The sequence below is a fragment of the Mastigoproctus giganteus genome, chromosome 2 (assembly GCF_048544385.1).
Source record: "Mastigoproctus giganteus isolate SK-2022 chromosome 2, ASM4854438v1, whole genome shotgun sequence".
Lineage (NCBI taxonomy): Eukaryota > Metazoa > Arthropoda > Arachnida > Uropygi > Thelyphonidae > Mastigoproctus > Mastigoproctus giganteus.
Genome location: NC_143576.1, coordinates 103118113 through 103138157, shown reverse-complemented (window position 1 = coordinate 103138157; position 20045 = coordinate 103118113). Strand labels below are relative to the sequence as shown.

Sequence of the window (20045 nt, the reverse complement as noted above, 5' to 3'; positions counted from 1 at the left end):
GTAGGAGACCGGCAGAATTACTTAACAAGTACAGGTCACTGTTGAACAAAAGCCGAGAATTAGGGTTGAATTTGAAAGTGTCTGCAATTCTGCCCAGACACGATAGGAGGGAGTATATGATGAGAGCCTTGTCGATCAATTCGGCCCTGGAAAGATTGTGCAAGGCTCAAGGGGTAGAATTTTTTTCAGCCTGGACTGTACTTGTTAACAGGAGAGATTGCTTCTACAGGGATGGGATACACTTAAATAGAAAGGGTGCAAGAATATTTGCTGATGCTATCGAGGCAGTGTTAGGTGGGTCGGAAAACTGCTAGCTTGGGGGGGAGACAAAGACCAATAGATTGACAGTAGCCACTGGCAGAGGTGAAAGAGATTCTTGCACTGCTTCTATTAGAATGAGCAGAAGCCTGGAAAACAAGATGCATGGTATTTCAGAGACTACTGGGAGTCATTGCGGTACAAGTAAACACATGGGTTGTGTTAGGGTAGCTAAGAATAGAAACAGGTGCAGGTATACTTGCGTGTACACCAATGCTAGGAGTTTAGTAAATAAATTTGATGAATTTGAGGTATTGCTCAAAACATCAAAGGCAGATATTGTTGGGATATCAGAGACGTGGTGTCACACAGATATAAGGGATGCAGAACTGCAATTTGGGGAGTACAACATCTACAGAAAGGATAGACAGGATAGGAAGGGGGGAGGGGTTATGCTATTAGTTAAGAAACACATAAAAACCAAGGAAGTGAAGCCAGTCGACATCGCTGGACAGTGCAGTGTTGAGTCAGTTTGGTGTGACATAAGCATTGGGAGATCAAAATTGAGAGTAGGAGTGTGCTATAGGCCTAATGACTCTGATGAGTATAATAAGGAACTGTACAGGGAAATAGAGTGGGCCAGTAAATCAGAGAGTCTTATAATGGGAGATTTTAATTTCCCAGATATAGACTGGAATTTGGGGGCTGGTTACTCACACGCTAGCAGGGCTTTTGTGGATTTATTGGATGATTGTTTTCTACATCAGCATGTTCGGGAGGCAACTAGAGGGAGTAATACTCTTGATTTGATTATCAGCAGTGATTCTTCATGCATTAAGAATCTGCAGATAAATGAACCACTAGGTGGCAGTGATCACAGTGTGCTGAAGTGGGATTTACTCAAAGAGGTAACTACCATTAGGGGTAAAGGGAAGGGTTATTGCTTCCGTAAAGGCGACTACGATGGACTGAGACAGTATTTAAATTCTATACAGTGGGACCAACTGATGATGTTACCAACAGCAAATTCAAAATGGGAAGCATTCAAAGAACTTATCTTGGAAGCTACTAGGCTTTACATACCAACTAAGAAATATTGTTCAAGGTTTAGGCCAAAATGGATGTCAGATGAACTAATGAGGCATATGGCAGAGAAGAAAAATGCATGGGATACTTACAAATTAACACATGACACAGAAGCCTATGATAGATACAAGTTGATATGCAACCAAGTTACAAAGGAGGTTAGGCAGGCAAAGGCAGATTACAAGAAATCCTTGGCAAGGGATGCAAAGAAAAACAGCAAAGAGTTCTTTACTTCTGTTAACTCTAGAAGGAAGGGGATGAATCAGATTGGTCCACTTGATATTGATGGGTCAACTGTTGATGATCCTGCTCAGGTAGCTAACAAACTAAATGAATATTTTGCACCGACATTCACACATGAGGAGTTATTCAGCAAGGGGAATGCCAGAGGTGTATTCAACTCTAGCAGTAAGTTACAGAATCTTGAAATAACTGGGAGTAAAGTGGAGGAGAAACTGTTGAAGATAAACACAAGAAAGGCACCCGGGGTGGATGGGATCTATCCAGTTATATTAAAGGAGGCAGCAAAGGAAGTAAGCAAACCCTTAGCCATAATTATGAGAGCTTCCTTGGACTCAGGGGAGGTACCCATAGACTGGAAATGTGCAAATGTGACCCCAATTCACAAAGGAGGATCAAAGGCTGACACAAGTAATTATAGACCTGTGAGCTTAACTTCTGTTCCAGGAAAATTAATGGAGGCACTGGTTAAAGAAGCACTGCAGGATCATTTAGACAAGACTTCAGTTATAGCTCAGACACAGCATGGTTTTGTTAAGGGGAAGTCTTGCCTGACCAACTTGATTAGATATTATGATGCAGTCACAAAAGAACTGGATGCAGGAAATAACTTTGATATTATATACTTGGATCTTAGAAAGGCTTTTGATACTGTTGCACATGGAAGACTGCTACACAAATTGGAGCAGTGTGACATTGGAGGCAAATTGCTGCTATGGATAAAGGGGTGGTTGAGGGGGAGAAGACAGAGTGGTAATCAATGGACACTGCTCATCGTGGACTAATGTTATTAGTGGAGTCCCTCAGGGCTCAGTGTTGGGTCCATTATTGTTTTCTGTATTTATAAATAATATTGATGATGGTATATCAAGCTTAATGTCCAAGTTTGCAGATGATACAAAGGTTGGCAGGGTTGTCAAGGACACTACTGACACTATGCTGCTGCAACAGGATCTGGAAAGGTTGAGCAGATGGGCTGAGAGGTGGCAAATGAAGTTTAACATTGACAAATGTAAAGTACTACACATGGGAAACAGCAACCCCAGAGCAACGTATCAACTCTGTGGTACTACACTGACAGTGGTAGAGAATGAAAGGGACTTGGGGGTGGTTGTGCAGGCAGATATGAAGTTCTCTGAGCAGTGCAGACGGGCTGCAAGAGTAGCTCATGGAGAATTGTCAATGATATACAGGAATTTTTCCAGCAGGGATAAGGAGGTGATTATTCCATTGTATAAGGCAATGGTCAGGCCACACCTAGAGTACTGTATACAGGTCTGGAGGCCTCATTTCAAGAAGGATGTAGAGCTGCTGGAACGAGTACAGAGAAGGGCAACAAGATTAGTGAATGGAACAAAGGGGTGCTCTTTACGAAGAAAGGTTTAAGTTTTGCAAATTACAGTGTCTGGAGACTAGGCACCAGCGAGGTGATCTGATAGAGGTGTATAATGCCTTGAATGGTTTAAGCATGCTCAATGCTGATGGGATTCTTCCTCTAGCTCAGAAAAATCACCTGAGAGGGCATAAATTCAAATTGAGGAAAGACAGATGTAGGATAGACGTGAGGAAATTTGCCTTTAGCCAGCGGGTGGTTGGTTGGTGGAACAGACTTCCATCCCTTGTGGTGGAGGTTGATAGCCTAAATAAGTTTAAGGCTCAGCTGGACAGGTATTTGGAACGAACAGAGGGGTGAAGTGGAAGTGGGTTTTTTTTTTTTTTTTTTTTTTTGGCTGATGCTGAATAAGCTTGCTTTCTTGCATCAAATGCCTCTACTAATGCTAATGCTAAATATTTACTGGTAAGCAGAAAAACCTGCTTTATATTATTTACAAGTCTGATGTTGAAATGAACATGCACTTCCAAGAAACAAATTAACAGATTAGTGGGTACATTAAAATACCATTTACAAGTGTGCATTATTTCTTTGGTATAAGAACTATTCCATAAGAAACTATTCCAAAACAGAAAATTTGCAAATTTTTGCACATTTTCTGTTTTGTCCACTAATTTTTCAACATAGTTCCCATATCTATTCAGACATGTGTTCTCAATGTGAAAAAAGTGACTTGGCACACCCAGGGTCCTGAGCTGGATATCATCATTCTTCTCTTTCTTGGTGATTCCCTTCTACTTTTGACTCACAAACTCTCTCTCTCTCTCTCTCTCTCTCTCTCTCTCTCTCTCTCTCTCTCTCAGGGTAACTTGGGAATTGTTTTTTTTCCCCTCCAGTTCAATAACTAAAGGAAAAAAAGACAGCCTCCCCTTACAATAATACCTGGATATGCCACTATGCATAAATGGTGACCATCATTAGAAATTAATGATGGTCACCATTAATTTCTAAAAGTAAAGTGATCTGAACAGAATAAAGCTTTTAGCTATTTTATAATTTCTTCAATCATTTTTAAATGCTATCTCCTTATGCCCTTTCAACTGTATACATGCATAAACAGGGATGTATTCAGTGGTGGGCAGAGAGGACACATGCCTCCCTTAACCAAAAATTTGAAATTAAAGAAACAGAATGCAGGAGGCATTCTTAAAAAAAACTCAGTCTAGTTGCTATGCCCCCCTTACGATGTTATCTAGACGTGGTTGCCAGCCTCCCCTTACGATGATACCTGGATATGCCGCTGTGCATAAAAATACAAGAAATAGACTGAACTGAAAATACCGTATTTCCTCATATATAAGATGCAACCTTTTTCGAAAAATTTGAGGTATAAAAACTGGGTGCATCTTATACAGTGGTTGTAGATTTTTTTACTTCCATTTCGCGCTTTTTCGCACTTGTTGTCTTTGCACTCATTGTTTCGCACTTGTTATCTTTGCACTCATTGTTTCGCACTTGTTACCGGTATATTAGGTTACGTTTTGCCATGTTCTGCCCAGAAATGGCTCAGAAAATATTTTCATACAGTGCTGATTCAAGTTAAAAGTAATCCAGTTTGCAAAAGTGAACAATTCAAGACTGGCTACGAGAAGAAGAAACCCTACTGAAAACGCCACGGCAGAAGAAGGCCATGAGAGGCAAGTCAGCAAAATGGCCTGATTTAGAGAGGGAATTGAAGATATGGATTGAAGAGCAAAGGGCAATTGGAATTCCTGTGTCCACAAAGATGGTTCAGCATGAGGCAAGAAGAATTGCTGATGAAAAAGAAGTTACTGATTTCAAAGGAGGACACAATTAGTGCTTCAGGTTCATGAAACAGAATGGACTAAGCATGCATACACGCACCAGACTTGCCCAAAAGATGCCTGAAAGCTATGAGCAGAAGGTCCTTGAATTTCATCGTTTTGTCATTCAATGTCGGAAGACACATCAGTTTGAGTTGGGACAGATTGCAAATATGGACAAAGTCCTCCTTCAATTTGATGTCCCAAGTAACAACTGTTGATAAGAAGGGAGTGAAAACTAACTGTGAAGACAAGTGGACATGAAAAGAGCCATTATACAGTTGTTCTAGCTTGTTGTGCCAACGGAACCAAGCTGTCTATTATGCTGATTTTCAAACCCAAAACAATGCCAAAAGAAGACATTCCTTGAGGAGTGATTGTCCACATTCATGACAAAGGTTGGATGGATCAGGATGTGATGAAGATCTGGTTTGAGAAAGTTTGGAGCAGGAGACCAGGTGGGCTCTTACACAAACCTGCCCTATTGGTGCTTGATCAGTTCAGGGCACACATAACAAAAAACACAAAAAAGATTGCTGCAGAGCAAGAAACAAAACTTGCCGTCATACCTGGAAGCTTGACATCCCAGCTCCAATCACTTGATGTCAGCATTAACAAACCCTTCAAACTGCCATGAGAGACAAATGGAACCAATGGATGAAGTCTTCTGGGGACAATTTGACACCAGCAGGAAGAGTGAAGAAACCAACTATAGGAGAAGTTTGTACCTGGGTGAAAAGATCCTGGGATAATATCAAGATTGAGATCGTTGTCAAGTCATTTAAGAAGTGTGGCATTTTAAATGCCATAGATGGAACTGAGGACGAGGCAATATATGAAGACAGTGATTCGTCATCAGACACAGATGAGGACAAGCTAATGGATGGGAGTTTTGACAGTGAAGAGAGTTATGTATGAATTTTATGATGAATAAAACTTGAGTTCAATAACTTTATGTAATACATATTTTTTTCAAATTTCGAGACCCAAAATTAAGGTGCGTCTTATACATGGGGAAATACAGTAAGTTTAAAATTTATAAATTTGGCTTTAATCATGTCTTTAAATGAGACATTTTCTTCGTGGGCATTATCCATCAAGAAAACACTATTCACACACTTTGTATACACCACAATAAATAATTTTAATAAAGAAGCATTATAGTAAAAACCCTTTACCAGGTTTTTGTTCACATGCATAGAGTCGGAACAAGGATTACAAATTAATCTTTCTCTAAGTGTTGACATCATTTCATATGTGTCCCCAACTCCAGTGACTGGTGTTCTCACAGCCTCTCATTTCCAAGTACCCCAACACTGTGTGCCATTAGCACCTACTAAATTTTGTTGAAAGGCCATTCCACAGTTCCCTATATTTCTTCCCTTGTTTCTGTTTAAAGGGTTTATAACATAATTCTCATTTATTAAAATTATTTATTATGGTGTACATGTGTAAATAGTTTATTTCTTGATGAATTTGTAAATTGTTACTTATATTAAAAAAAAATATATATAAATGATATTATAACCAATGCATTAAAATTTAGCATAAAAACAATACATCACTAAAATACTTACCCCTCAGTAACTGATCTTGTTTCTTAACTAAATTTAAAAATTTCTTCAAACTTTTTTCATAATCCTTTTTTAAAGATACATTTCCTTTATCACAGTCCAGTAAAAGATGTTAAGGTAAATCACAAAACAGTAAATAATTATAGCACACATCAGGATGTGCAATTAATTAAACTGTTGTTAATAATTACAAATCACTAATTAAAAAAGGCATATTTAATATAGAATAATAATTAAGACAATTTTTTACAATGAAACACTGCAGAATGGAATTTTTCAACTTACTGTTATTTTTCAACTCATTTACCAGACACTTCTGCACCTAACTTCTGAAAAATTCAAGAATAGAGAAAATGCTCACCATAGCCACATTTCTGCACAATATTTTGACACATTTTAATTACGCACATTAAGTTTTGCTGAGTACAGTAGAATTTGATTTAATAAAGTGCAATATACAGTGTTCATATATGTTTCAACTTAAAGTATCTGACTGATAATGCACCTTTCATTTGAGTAACCTTGACTGGTGTATGTCACTCAAATAGACAGTTCCTTTGAATTTCCTTCCCCATTGAAAGGTAATTCAATTGAAGAATTTTGCGCTTATGGAGACATAGGTTTGTGAAATATTTCTGCCTTTTTGTTTTGGCTTGATTAGCATATTAATTTCTATTCAATGAGTGGTTTAATAGCCTTGTTCACTTTCATTGGTTATTTTTAAATTTTGCCAGAGATTTTGTAAGTTAAGATGTAGTATTCATAAGGCTGATGATTTTGTGCAAATATATACTGCAACTAGCAATGTACTGCACGGTAGTGGAATTGTAGTTTTGTGGTAAATAAGTAGCTTGAAGGTTCTAATCTAATCAATCAGGCTGGCATATTTTTTTGTTCTTAGCTAAGAAATTTCATTTATAGTAAGGAAGGATATATCTAATTTAAATCTCTATGAACATAATATATTTAATATATTTTATATATATATATATATATATATATGTAAACTTAAACTATGTATTATTGCTATATAACCTGTAAACATAGTGTTATTAATGCATTTAGGTATCTATTTGTTTAGTGTAGTATTCTCAATTTAAATGGAATTTAAACAGAAATCATGCCTCAGAATGGAAAATAAAATTTCCATTCTATAGCAGAAAAGCAACAGGTACAATGACTGTGATGAGTGGGAGTGCTGTGGCTTAGAGGAGAGTTGAAGAGGGCAGTTCTCCTTTGAATCGTGGTCTTACAAAATGTGCTACATGTACAACGAATGTTTGCAGATCTAGAATGGGACATGATAATACAATCTATTTCTTTCATTAATTCCCACAAACCATTTTTCACCCATCAGACACCCATGAAATCATTGCTTCATTCAATATGTTGGTGTAAAATCATGATGCCTCCATCCATCTCATCCACTTCTCATACATGAATGCTTTAAAAAATTTGAGCTGTGCAGTGGCTTCAAACAACTAAGGCCAGCTGGGATTGCAGCTAACTCCTTTCTGTTGCTTCTATTATATGCAATTTGAAGTGATCACACACTAAAAGAGCCAGAAGACTACAGGGATAATCTGACCACACCTTCTCTAGCCAATAGAGGTTTTTATCTCTAGCCACAGCCAGAGATAAAAACACTACAATGTACCTTCAAACCATAAGACACATGGGGAGGGGGGGGGGGTTCACGCAACATTTTTGAGGAGAAATACAGTACTCAAAATCATGGCTTGAAATAAAAAATTTTACAAAATGAAATGCACATCAGGATAACAATATAAATCAGGTAATGAATATACATTGCCAATGCATATGATGAATTAGAACACTGTTCCAGTTAACTACCACTAGTAAATTCTGAGCCCTTGTTTAATGTAATTTTTACAGTTTTATATTTAATTACATTTACTACAAAGATAAATGATTATATCTTATATGGTTATATCTCCAAGACTATGGCATGGAAAAAAGAACACTATTATACCATGAAACTAATGCAACAACTTCAGTTATTCTTAGCAAGGTGGATTCTGGTAGCCAAAGTACCCTAACAATAAAATTAAAACAAAATCATAAAAATCATTTTCAATTATATTATCAAGAAACTGTGATTTTCACTTGCAGAACTTGATTATCAATGGATTTTGTAATAATGAAAGTGTACCCACAATTCAAATTGAGTTGCATTTAGTTGCTTTGGAAGAAAGGCAACGTTAATAAAAGAAACTAAAATTGTAATATTTAATTAAAGCTAAGACAAAATTTCACATGGAGCAGTGTTCCATATTTGGTTCTGATTAATTTAAAATTGGATATTTTTATGGATTTGATATACAATAATATTAAATGCTATATGTAGTAACAAACTATGGTTTGGATATTTACTATGCCATTTTTTTTTATCCAGTAAAAAAAATTATTTTCTAATAATAAATGCTGTGCTCACATTTGACATTCTCTCATGGTACAGTGCAAACAACTGAACAAATGGTGCTAATGCCTTTTTTGGCAAACAAGGCATTAGCACCATTTGATTTTTTCTATAATGATTTTTTCTAAACAAAAAAAGTTCTTGTGCACTTGTATAATTTTTAAAATAAGATATTTTTAAAATAGTTAAAAAGTTTTAAATTTTGTTGTTAGGACATATTCTCATATAAATCAGGGTTGATATGAATTTTGGGGGTAAACTTTTTTGGAAAATATCCTCTTACATTTATGGGAAATTCAATCCTTATTTACTTTACATTAATAGTTCATTTTACAAACTATTCAAAAAAATATATATTGTGCATTAATTGTTAATTAATGATTAAAAATCTGAATTTTTTTATCTTCCTAAATATAGTCTAACTTTTATTCAAGTTGTTTTGAAGTGAAAAATTGTTTACTTGAAATGAAAAATCAAAGAACCTGCCAAGTTCTGCATAATTATTTGCTGTTTTTAACTTTTGCTTTTACTCTAACATGTTAAACTTTCAGTTCTCGTAAACAACCTGTTGCTCACACAGGTAGTTTAAAATTGGCATGTTGGCTGATGCATGGCAAAGGCACCTGCTATGAAAAGTAGTTCCTCTGTTTTATGTTTAACTGTTGTACAAAATGCGTTTTTTTTTTTTTTTTTTGTCTTTATTATTATTAGCAATGTAAAACACAGATGAACTTGGTTATAACGAGCATCATGGGACCGACAAAATTTTCTCTTTATAACCATTACTCATCATATCAGTGATAGCAGAGGTGGAAAACCCCTGGGGCCTTTAAACAGTTTAAACATTTTATATCAGTGATGAGTTAAAACTGCCTCCTATTTTTTTAAATTCTCAATAACTTGTTAAAAGGATAGATTCAAAAAACAAAATATTAGAGAGAAAAATAATAAGACTCTCGATTTTCCGGGATAGATGGTAAAAAAACAAATCCCGGATAATCAATTTCCCAGTTAATCCAAAAATACAAAAGTCCCTAACATACGCAAGGGATACGTTCCAGGACTTCTTACTTCGAGTTTTACGTAATTCGGGAATGACTAACATATTGCTACTATATTATTTTGACAAATCTGAATTCCGTGCGATACTTGTTAATGTTTGGCCATTTTTATACATCCTTATTATAATGATTCCTTAGAGATTTAACAGATGCATCGTTTTCAAACTTTTGAATAATTTCAAGTTGCTGTTTAACTGAAAACGCAACTCTTTTGCGTTTACCCATCATTTTTGCAATTTCTAAACCAAAAAAAAAAAATATATATATATATTTCTACAAAAAAAATTCTGACATCCCTGACATAAATAACGAAACAAAATTTGTCCTTTTGCGCTGCAACAGAACACAACAATCGACACAACGCACTAAAACAAATTAAACATTTGGTCTCTCTCTCTCTCTCTCTCTCTTTTTTTTTTTTTTTTTTTTTTCGTTTTTTTTGAGCGGCGGATGTGAAGACAGCGGGGATTGCAAGATAATCGGTACACTAATCTCCAATGATGACTCATAGCCACTTGTCACTTATTTACAACTTGCAAAATATCTGTTTATACCTATTCTAGTTATTACTTAAATTTTTTTGATTTCTGGTTGCTTTTTTTTTTTTTTTTTAATTTGGAGTCTTGAAGTGTCCCAGTTAATCGAGAGTCTGCTGTATATACCTATGTATTATTTCTATAAACTACAAAACACTTAATATTAAATACAATTTATCTCTCTGCAATTAAAAACAATACTATTTAATATTAAACACGATTTCAATTAGTCTTTATTGATGTTTATTTTAAAGATTTCACTTTGATATTTCTTAAGTTTCCCCTTAAAACATTCAACACGTTAAAAGTCTCATTCCTTGCCTGTTACTTCAAACAAACTGACTGTGTCCATTACACCTAAAGCTTGTAAGATTGACAGCACCGCTTTTGATTCACTTTCAATTGTCATCATATCATCATCACATTCATTCATTGCTGAAAAATATCTGAAGTCATTGCAGTGTAATTCACAAGAAGTTTCCTTATGTTTTTGTAACACCGAGGTTGTAATGATCAGTTCCTGTCATATTTGCACATACGAGCACCAACAAGCGAGCCTTTGATTTTTTTTCCACCAACACATTTTTCCCCTTTGAATTTAAATATATTGTCAGGTGTCAAATTATAAAAAAGTCCTGTTTCGTCAGCATTGTAGATGTCTTTGTCATTAAAATCTTTGCTGATTTCTGCCCAAACATGGTGAATCCATTCATTTGCCATTATTGGATCTGCAGATCGAGATTCTCCACTAATTTTTGCATAAACGATATTATGTCGGTTTTTAAATTGATCCAGCCAACCGTTGTTACACACAAAATTGTCGTGTCCAAATTGTTTATCAATTTTTTCTGCTTGAGCCTTCAAGGTTGGATCGTCTATTGAAAATCCAGCACTTCTTTGTGTGGCGGATCATTGAAGCAATGTTTGTAACCTCACACTTTCTAAATTTCTCCCCCCCCCCCGGTTATGTTCTTTTTCAGTGCCGATATATAAACATCTTTATTCTTCCACAACATTGATACACTTGAAGAGGACAAAGAAAACTTTTTATACACTTCAATTTTTGCACCATGTTGTAACTCACAAATAATTATGGTTCACTGAATACAAGACAATCTGTAAATAGGGTAGTGCAACAAGTAGAACACCAATGCACTGTTGTATAGCCCCCACCCCTGGAATTACAAGGTCATAAACTGGCCATTAATCCAATGCAGGTGGTCATAAAGCTAAGTCGCCCTTTTCATTTTAGTCTATTCCAAGAATTGGGTTTTTTTGCCTACCCGACCATTAAGAATGTTTGCACAGTTACCAAAATTTATTTGGTATATCCGTGTAGTATGCTCATAACAGTGAGTGATTGTACGGAAATATGGATAAATTAAAATCATTATGGCTTTTTGCTCATTACAGCCATGATCTCATTATATCCGTGCTCGTTATAGCTAAGTTCAACTGTAGTTTCTTTTTTCAGTTATTATTATTCATATCTTTATTCCTTTGTTTGATAGAACACCCATATATGTGCAAATATAAGTTTTAAATTTCATGCTATTAATAATTCTCTGAACTGGAAAATAGAAGTGACTGTTAGCTTCATGTTTATATTTTATGATTTTAACTTTGTTTTTTAATTTTCAGAATTAATTTTATTAAAAATGTGTAGGGGAAAAAAAGCATTATTTTAAATATTTTTATTAAAAACAAAAAATTACAATAAGTACTGAAATCCATTAAACAAAGAAAAAATATTGGTACACTAAAAGCAAAGTTGAACACCTGAGAGGTTCTGTGAAACTGTGTAACAAACATTGCTGCTGAGTTAAATCAGAGGTTTATATATAATGGAGGAATTATCAATTAAGTTCAAGTGAAATAAATTTTATAGTAAGTAAATTATATTTATAAAACTGAAATTGGAATGTCAGCTATTAGAGTGAACTTTTAACACATTTTATCCATTTATAGATGGGCAGTACTTAACGCGTTGACTGCCAAATACCAGTTAACTCATATTTGGCAATCTGGCCCAGGACGCCGCCTATGGGTTAACTCAAACTGGTATGACTTGCCTTTCGGGTGCAGCTATGAGTATATTTGTAGCAAATACGTGAAATTGTTGGATAGCGGGCTTCTGGGATAAGAATGAAAGATCAACCACGGTGTTAGAAAACAGAAAATTTATTCACAAAAAAAAATATTTTATTTACAAATACACAAAGAAAAGAGTATTACTAAGACTTACAAAAATAATATTGATTATTTGTGATATTTCTTGAAACATTCTTCTACACAAAGAGCAGGCATTTCTTGGCACACTGGACAATAATAGCGTGTTTCTCGGCATTTTTTTATTTCTGGTACATACTCGACATGGCTTAGTCGGCCGTACTTTTTTTTCAGTTGGTGGTATAGTCTATAAATAATGAATGTTGTGTTCAGACCTAATCTTCTTTGGAACGTTTAGAATTTTTTTCTCCAATCAAAGATTCAATGAATGTTTCTCTGAAATTTAGAGACTTTATGGTGGAACTTGTAACTTGATGGAAAAGGATGTATGTGTTAGGTATATATATTTCTAAAATACGTAATGCAATTTTTTTCGGCCATCTGATGCTTTTTCTTAGTGCTAAGTAATATGACCGCATTTGATCCGATTGATCTATGCCAGACATTCTGCCATTGTAATCTCAAATCATGTTGGGTTTTATCGAATATTTTTCCATTCCGGTTACGTACCTCGACCGTTTAAACGTTTTCGTAAGAAATAATGAGAACTTCTCTTTTATCCCTCCACTTACAAACTACAACAGCCATTTCGTTGCCATGCAACTTCTCCTTTCTTCAATTTTCTCATCACCAGATTTTTGGATTTTCTTTTCTGTTGGTGCGTAACGTTCCACATACATACGTTTTTCAAGCAGACAACAATTTTGTCAGAGCAACAGAATTATAAAAATTGTCTGTATACACTACCTTGTCTAAGTAGTCCTCAAGCAAGAAATCAGTTTCTTCTGATTTACCTGAGTAAATTTTCATAACAAGGCCATCAGACTCGCACAGTTCGTAAAGTTTGATTTTGTATTTGTGCTTTTTATTTTTTATGTAATGGCGGAAATTCAGTCTCCCATGCCACAACATCATTAATTCGTCAATACATATGTTTTTATTCGGTAAGTAATTATTGCGCATAACATTATTGAAATGATTCAAAATCAGTCTTACCCTGTATAACCTGTCATCAGATTGTAATGAGTTATCTGCGAAGTGAAAATATCGTAATATCAACTGGAATCTATATCAACTCATAAATGATCGCCAAAACATAACATTGTAGAATGCACTTGTACTCCAGTAATGCTCTATTGAAGGAAAAGAACAAGGACCCATTTCTACCAAAGTCCAAGAAACACTTTCATTTCTGAGATGTCAGTGTCCTTCCATTTTGACAACCTAGCATATTTTTGCAATTGTCTACATTTTTCAATTTCTTGCCTAGCATATAAATTAGTTTGTTCCACTAATAATGTAAGAAATTCTTCCGAAAAATATAGCTCTACCAATTTTTGTACACAGTTCTCTTGTGTCCATTTTCAAACCAACATTTCACTTAAAAAATAAATTGGAGGATCTTGTGCTATTTCATTCCACAAATTATCATTATTTGACGTACTTGCCTGCGGTGAATTAGGATTATCTTCAGACTGGGAGCTGGCTTCACCTTCACTATCCTCATTTGAATCGTTAGAAGGTTCATAATTTTCACTGTCGGAATCAGAACTGTACAGCTCATCAAAAATCTCTTCAAATTCCTCGTCACTCATATTAGCATACAGCTCAAGGTCTTCTTCAGTCAGTGGTCTCTTCTTATCAACATTTTAGGGGTTTTTTTTTTTTTTTTTTTTTTTTAAGAAACACGTAACAAATTACTAAATACAACATACATACATGGCACAATCTATGTCACTATTACGGGTTTACGCACAGCACTGCCCATACACGATGAATTGAATTCTACAGGTAACAATACATCTTTTGCACACACCATCTATAAGATAATTCGAGAAGCTTTTTTCTTTTTTTTTTTTTTTTTTTAAGCGTTTTGGTGATGAATATATATTATAATTTGGGTTTTGAATAATTTAACATACCTAACTCAGATTGGTGTCGGAGTCCCATTCACCCATAGTAGTCAATGTGTTAATAAATGAATTAATTAAATTACATGTAATGTAATGCAACATTATCTGTTTTTTGCGCTGACAAAAAGAGTCAATCACAGTAGATAAAGTGTGTCATTAATATCGCAATATTCCAAACATTTTGAGACACTATAGGTCCTTTTTCTGTGAACAGTAAAAAAAAAAAAAAAAAAAAAAATTGGTTACATAACTACATAATGCAGAATCCTCAGTTACAACTTATCAATGAAAAAGATACTGGAAAAACAGAATACTGAAATGTAAAGTTATTAATGAAACTGTCTAAATTATATTCACATAATGCAGTGTAGTGTTTCATTATCAAATTGGTTGTTTCTACATCTACTGTTGTTGTAGTATGGTTTCAGGAGCATTAACAACTAAGGCCATATTGCTGTATACTGTTTATAAATTGTGTGCGCGCATTCTGTGGTTGATTGAAAAAGGCCCTTAAAAATTTCTCACATCATTGACGGGACTCAAACTCGGGTCTTTTCCACCCAGTGTGGGGAGGACGGCAATTCTGCCAACTGTGATAACCACGAGGGCTTCAATGTCTATTACCTTATTCTTCAACTCTAATTTTCAATGGATAGCGGTTGATCTTTTTCACATAAAAGTGAAAAACCCTAAAGTTAGTATCAATAAAATTGATCTGCACCAAATGAGTTACTGTTTGAAAATCTCAATATCAGAACATCATGATGATATATGCAAATCTGTCTACTTTGTCTTTTCTTATTTAATTTTAGGTACTTTGCCAAATTCAACCTTAACAGCAGCAGGAATATAAGTTGAAGCAAAAATAAGACAGACAGATAAAAATGAATACAGACCAACTGGAGTGATCTATTTATGATATAATTTAAGTTTTTATGCACAATGCCTACTAAAGCCATGATGCACCACACCTGTGTTTAAAGGAGTGCTTGTGTTTTGAGGTTAAAATTTCTTAACAGTATGTTCATTCTGGTGGTATACGTGTAAATTAAATAAACAATTTAGTATATTAAGAGGTCTAATATCACAATTAAAAAACACTTGTTATAAAGTGATATCCTATAAAAATATGAAAACATTCATGTAAGTTTCCTGAGTGTAGGTTCTGGGCAGGAGAAAAAAAAAAAAAAAACCTTGCCATTCAGTGCTGTAAAACGGGCACATGTGACGTGTCAATGGGACCACTTCAAAGGAGGCACGTCTTCAGTTTTCTCCTCTTAGCAAGTATGAGTAGATTGAATGACCAATCTTAATATCGATATCAAATATAAACTTCATTTGCTGTATTTGTCTGTTATGCTTGTTGTTTTTGTCAGTTATGTTTACTTATTTAATCTATAGAAGTTGATGGACACAATTCTTTATAATTGAGTTCTGCTTCTTATTCTGTATCTGATTTGGATCATACAGGGATAGCCACTGATATTTTGCAGGATAGTGGGCAATGACTGAAATAAATTCCTTTTAGAGTTCACAAGAGCTGAGGTGCCTCCATAGCCAGGTGGGCAAGAGCAGCAGCAGCAGTGCGTAGCACACGCTTCTTGATTAGACTGAGGTTCAAGCCCGTGACCACCAAATACAAAGGATGCGGAAAGGTCAGGGAATGACCACCGCATATCCCCGGAGCAATATGACCTTAGTTACTAATGCTCCTAAAAACCAAATAACAACAAGAGCTGATGTCCCTTTAAAGAGGTAGTGCATGTGAGTTGCTGGTTCCTTTATTTAATTATCTATTAATTATGGGGGTAGAATTTTTTTCAGCATGCTCTGTGCTTGCTAACAGGAGAGTCTGCTTTTACAGGGATGGGATACACTTAAATAAAGGGCGTAAGAATATTTGGTGATGCTATCGAGGCAGTGTTAGGTGGGTTGGAAAACTGCTAGTTTGGGGAGATTCACAGACTAAAAGATTAACAGTAGCCGCAAGCAGAGGCAAAAGCGATTCTTGCACTGCTTCTATTGTAACGAGCAGCAGCAGCCTAGAAAGCACGTTGTTGGGGACTTCAATAAAAAAAAAAAAAAAAAGGCTGCTGGGAGTCATGGAACAAATAAATACATGAGCTATGTTAGGGCAACTAAGAGTAAGAACAGGTGCATGTATACTTGCATGTACACCAACGCTGAAGTATAGTAAATAAATTTGATGATTTTGAAGTGCTAATCAAGGCATCAAAGGCAGATATTGTTCAGATAGCAGAGACAGTGTCACACAGATATAAGCAGTGCAGAATTGGAATTTGAGGAATACAATGTGTACAGAAAGGATAGACAGAAAGGAGGAGGGGTTACGCTGTTAGTTAAGAAACAAAAAATCTAACGAATTGCATCCAATTGACATGGGTGGACAGTGCAATGTTGTCAGTTTGGTGTGACAAACACTTGGAAAGGTAAAATGAGGAGTGTGTTATAGGCCTAATGACTCTGATGATTACAAAGAACAATTGTACAGAGAAATAGTGGGCCAGTAAATCAGAATATCTTGCAATGAGGGATTTTAACTTTCCAGATATTGACTGGAACTTGTGGATTGGTTGCTTGTACACTAGAAAGACTTTTGTAGATTTATCAGAGGATTGTTTTCTACAGCAACTTGTTAGGGGGGACAACCAGAGGGAGAAATACTCTTGTTCTGATTATCAGCATTGATTATTCATGCATTAAGAATTTGCAGATAAAGGAACCACTAGGTGACAGTGATAACAGTGTACTGATGTGAGATTTACTTAAATGATGTAACTACTATCAAGAGTAAAGGGGAAGGGTTGTTGTTTTCGTAAAGGTGACTAAAGTGGTCTCAGACAGTTTTTAAATTCTGTTGAGTGGGATCAACCGATGATGTTACCAATGCTGAATTCTAAATGGGAAGCCTTTAGGGACTTGATCTTGGAGCCTACTAGGCTTTTCATACCAACTAAGAAATACTGTTCAAGGTTCAGGCCTAAATGGATATCAGATGAATTAATGAGGCTCATGGTAAAAAAGAAAAATGCATGGGATGCATATAAATTATCAGCTGACATAGAAGCCTATGGCGGATATAAGCTAGTCTGTAATCAAGTAAAAAAGTAGGTTAGGCAGGCAAAGGCAGATTATGAGAAATCTTTGGTAAAGGATGCAAAGAAAAACAGCAAAGAGTTCTTTATTAAAGTAAACTCTAGAAGGAAGGGAATGAATCAGATTGGTCCACTTGATGTTGGTGGTTCGAATATTGATGATCATGCTCAGGTAGCTGACAAACTGAATGAATAGTTTGCATCTACTCATTAATTTTGATATCATATACTTAGATTTCAGGAAAGCCTCTGATGCTGTTGCACGTGGAAGACTGCTGTACAAATTGGAGTGGTATGGCATTAAGGGCAAGTTGCTGCAATGGATAAAAGGATGGTTGAGTGGGAGACGGCATAGAGTGGCAATAAATATACACTTCTCTACATGGACTAATGTTATTAGTCCATGTAGAGAAGTGTATATTTATCTTGAAGCCTGCAGGATCCAAGGGTAAAAGCACTGCAGGATCATTTAGACAAGACTTCAGTTATAGCTCAGACACAGCATGGTTTTGTTAAGGGGAAGTCTTGCCTGACCAACTTGATTGGATACTATGATGCAGTCACAAAAGAACTGGATGCAGGGAACAACTTTGATATTATATACTTGGATCTTAGAAATGCTTTTGATACTGTTGCACATGGAAGACTGCTACACAAATTGGAGCAGTGTGACATTGGACACTGCTCATCGTGGACTAATGTTATTAGTGGAGTCCCTCAGGGCTCAGTGTTGGGTCCATTATTGTTTTCTGTATTTATAAATGATATTGATGATGGTATATCAAGCTTAATGTCTAAGTTTGCAGACGATACAAAGGTTGGCAGGGTTGTCAAGGACACTACTGACACTATGCTGCTGCAACAGGATCTGGAAAGGTTGAGCAGATGGGCTGAGAGGTGGCAAATGAAGTTTAACATTGACAAATGTAAAGTACTACACATGGGAAACAGCAACCCCAGAGCAACGTATCAACTCTGTGGTACTACACTGACAGTGGTAAAGAATGAAAGGGACTTGGGGGTGGTTGTGCAGGCAGATATGAAGTTCTCTGAGCAGTGCAGACGGGCTGCAAGAGTAGCTCATGGAGTATTGTCAATGATATACAGGAATTTTTCCAGCAGGGATAAGGTGATTATTCCATTGTATAAGGCAATGGTCAGGCCACACCTAGAGTACTGTATACAGGTCTGGAGGCCTCATTTCAAGAAGGATGTAGAGCTGCTGGAACGAGTACAGAGAAGGGCAACAAGATTAGTGAATGGAACAAAGGGGTGCTCTTACGAAGAAAGGCTTAAGTTTTGCAAATTACAGTGTCTGGAGACTAGGCACCAGCGAGGTGATCTGATAGAGGTGTATAAAGCCTTGAATGGTTTAAGCATGCTCAATGCTGATGGGATTCTTCCTCTAGCTCAGAAATATCACCTGAGAGGGCATAAATTCAAATTGAGGAAAGACAGATGTAGGATAGACGTGCGGAAATTTGCCTTTAAGCAGGCTCAATGCTGATAGGATACTTCCACTTGCTGAGATTAAGAACCTGAGGGGGTGGTTGGTTGGTGGAACAGACTTCCATCCCTTGTGGTGGAGGTTGATAGCCTAAATAAGTTTAAGGCTCAGCTGGACAGGTATTTTGAACAAACAGGGGTGAAGTGGAAGTGGGTTTTTTTTTTTTTTTTTTTTTTTGGCTGATGCTGCATAAGCTTGCTTTCTTGCATCAAATGCCTCTACTAATGCTAATGCTAATTAGTGGAGTCCCCCAGGATTCTGTGCTGGACCCATTGTTGTTTTGTGTATTTATCAATGATATCGATGAAGGTATATCAAGCTTAAGTCCAAGTTTGCAGATAATACAAAGGTTGGCACGGTTGTTAATGATAGTAAAGACAGAAAAGTTAGACAGATGGGCTGAGAAGTGGTAACTGAAGTTTAACATTAACAAATACAAAGTACTGCATATGGGTAGCAGTAAACCAAGAGAAAAGTACCAACTGTGTGGTACTACACTCAGAGAGGTGGAAGATGAAAAAGACCTGGGGGTAATTGTGCAGTCGGATATGAAGTTCTCCGAGCAGTGCACACGTGCTGCCAGAGCAGGTCAATGAGATATAAGAATTTTGCTAGCAGAGACAAGGAGGTGATTATCCTTTTGTATACGGCAATGGTCAGGCCATGCCTTGAATACTGCATACAGGTCTGAAGGCTTCATTTTAGGAGGAATGTAGAGTTGCTAGAATGAGTACAGAGAAGGGCAACAAGATTGGTGAGAGGAACAGAGGGGTGCTCTTACCAAGAAAGGCTTAAGTTCTGCAAGTTGCAGCATCTGGAGACTAGGCACCTGCAAGGTGATCTGATTAAAGTGTACAATGCCTTGAATGGTTTAAGCAGGCTCAATGCTGATAGGATACTTCCACTTG

At 36.1% G+C, this 20045-nt stretch overlaps 1 protein-coding gene across 1 annotated transcript in view; it reads right to left on the bottom strand.

Annotated features, from left to right (window-relative positions):
* Kap3 (kinesin associated protein 3) overlaps positions 1-20045 on the bottom strand; it is a 383344-nt gene that overhangs the window by 262065 nt on the left and 101234 nt on the right. Inside the window, exon 8 of the mRNA XM_090368616.1 lies at positions 6339-6437. Coding sequence (XP_090224742.1) covers positions 6339-6437 — 99 coding nt within the window. The remainder of the gene's footprint in view (positions 1-6338; positions 6438-20045) is intronic.